This window comes from Propithecus coquereli, unplaced genomic scaffold, assembly GCF_000956105.1.
Source record: "Propithecus coquereli isolate 6110/MARCELLA unplaced genomic scaffold, Pcoq_1.0 Scaffold184, whole genome shotgun sequence".
Taxonomy (NCBI): Eukaryota; Metazoa; Chordata; class Mammalia; order Primates; family Indriidae; genus Propithecus; species Propithecus coquereli.
Window position 1 is genome coordinate 385,855 of NW_012143190.1, and position 2,317 is coordinate 388,171.

A 2,317-nucleotide genomic window follows, 5' to 3' on the forward strand; every position below is an offset into this window, starting at 1 on the left:
ATCTACTACAAATGATATAGAAGTCTGGGAAAAAATATAAACTTATACTCGAAAAAGTATTATTTCTCTCCCTGTTAAATTTCCTTCCTTCTATTGCATTAAAAGAGATACAAGGCTAGTGGAGCAACACATAGTTTTCTGTAGTGTCACAGAATGGAAAAAGCTAAGGGTGAGTTATTGGGAGTTAAAGTCATAAGGAGATAGAAAAGATATAGACTATACTTAATTCCTTGAGAAGAAGCAACAATGGTCCTAGGGATTAAAAGAGGATTGGATTCTTTCCTGATTGTTGTTGTAGAGGCCAAGACCAAGCCATGACAAACTGGTCCTCCACAGCTGTGCTGCTTTGGCAACCAAAAGAATGTTCTGGCTCATAGTCCTGGCCAAACTGTGAAAAATGGAGCTGTCCACTGAAAAGTAGGAAATCTGCAACAGAAATAAGTAATAGACCTGGATGCCAAATTCAAAGATCACCAGACACAATGCAAGAAAAGCAAATATTTCAGGATAATAAAGAGTAATTTGCTAATTTTGAAATGCAAGGGTAAATTGTACTTTATTTGTTCATGCATTCATTGACAAATCCAAATATGTGAGTAAAAATAGAATTAACAGTCAAAAAGAAAGTATATTTTCAAATGCTCTCCGCTAGGGTTTAGTGGTATCCAGGGCCTTCCTCTCCCTATCAATAGCAATAGCACATTGTTGGCCCAAGTGAAGTTGTTATTTGTACAAAAAACCTTCTGGAGAGTTCATGAAACAGAGTTGGTCAAACTAACTCTTGAGATAAGGACCCTGCAAATGGTTATAAACATATGATCTGCATTACAGTTAGTCTTGGACAAAATGATCTTTACCAGATTTTGTCTTAAGTTTTTCCAGTGCTTGACATTTGAATATTCTTTTTGCTCCAAATGAATTAATGTGCTAATAATAGTTTTTTCAATAAAGACAACTACAGAGATTATAGATGAACATTTATCTACTGTTATCATAACACTAGTACAATTTTAATAAAAAGGTTGGAAATGATATCTATTTAAATTAAGTCAAGAAGAAAAAGAAAAGATGTTTCCTTTTCCTGAGAAAGTAAACATATTTTTTCTTTAATTTCTTTATACTTTGGAATAAAGGGCAGCTATTAAACCTTTAAATAAACCTTTAAAATAAACTATGCTATACAGAAATATTTGGTTTGATCTTTAATGAGCCATTTTTGTGACTTTATAGGCAATATAGAATGATAATGCATCCCAACTCATCTAGTGCTGCCTTTCTGGGAATACATACGCGTTGTTAGACACCACGGAAGCATGGGAGATGAACTGGGTTTTTGCATTGTCATTGACACTAAGAAGCTCTGTGGTCTTTAACCTCTCTTGATCTCAATTTCTTCAATGTAAAACTAAAGGACTCAAGGGGACCCATGTTTCTAGTAATATTTTTTTCTTATTAAGCCTACAGGTAACATTTGAAGTGCATTTGATTTCATTAATTCCCCCAAGAATCCCCCCATTAGTGGCAACCTCTGAACAATAGATTCTTTAAAGATCTCACCAAGTCTAAGACTCTATTATTCTAGCATTGAGCAAAGAAGGGGAATGGGGAGAAAAGACATGCAAATACTACTTACTTTTCAAATAAATATCTGATAATCACAAAGAGAAAAGCACATGGAATTGTCATATATAAATGAGAAGGTTTTGCAAAGACGAGCCCATCATGATCTTCAAGATCTGACCACTTTATTGTTGGAGGAAGCCAGAATCTTTCCAACCAGAACCATTCTTTAAACGTCTGAAACATTCTAGAGAAATGGAAAAAGAATACATTAGACTTGTAAAACAAACACTTAATATTGGAATAACGTTGAGTACCTTCTCTCAAAATACTGACACCAGAGAGTTTTGAAAATAAGGTAAGAATGGAACACTATTATGTAATAGGTTTAATGACACTTCATTGCATTAAATAAAAATAACTCTTCGAATATTCTCAGAACAATTTTGGTTATAGCATGACAAAGTTTAAAACATCACTGTTCATACTTTCAGCAGAACATATGTGAATATTATGGGTATGTATTTTCCTCTTAAATGATTCTATGGTATAAAAAAATAACTCAACAATAGGCTCTACAACTTTAATATGCTGAAAGTTAACCCCCTGAAAGCTCTAAGTATGTATAAATCTTCACTAGTACCCTAAGAAATTTCCTAGGAGACAAAGGACAGGAACATTTAACTTCATATTACAACAAAGAGTTCAAATTAATCCATTTTAGTAAATATTTATTGAGATTCTATTATTTGTGAAG

General features: G+C 33.1%; 1 protein-coding gene across 1 annotated transcript in view; it reads right to left on the reverse strand.

Annotated features, from left to right (window-relative positions):
* CERS3 (ceramide synthase 3) overlaps positions 1-1,806 on the reverse strand; it is a 132,524-nt gene extending 130,718 nt beyond the window's left edge. The window contains exons 1-2 of the mRNA XM_012642688.1: positions 1,634-1,806; positions 1,120-1,147 (exon numbers count right to left, since the gene is read on the reverse strand). Coding sequence (XP_012498142.1) covers positions 1,120-1,147; positions 1,634-1,806 — 201 coding nt within the window. The remainder of the gene's footprint in view (positions 1-1,119; positions 1,148-1,633) is intronic.
* Between the last annotated feature and the right edge of the window lie 511 nt (positions 1,807-2,317).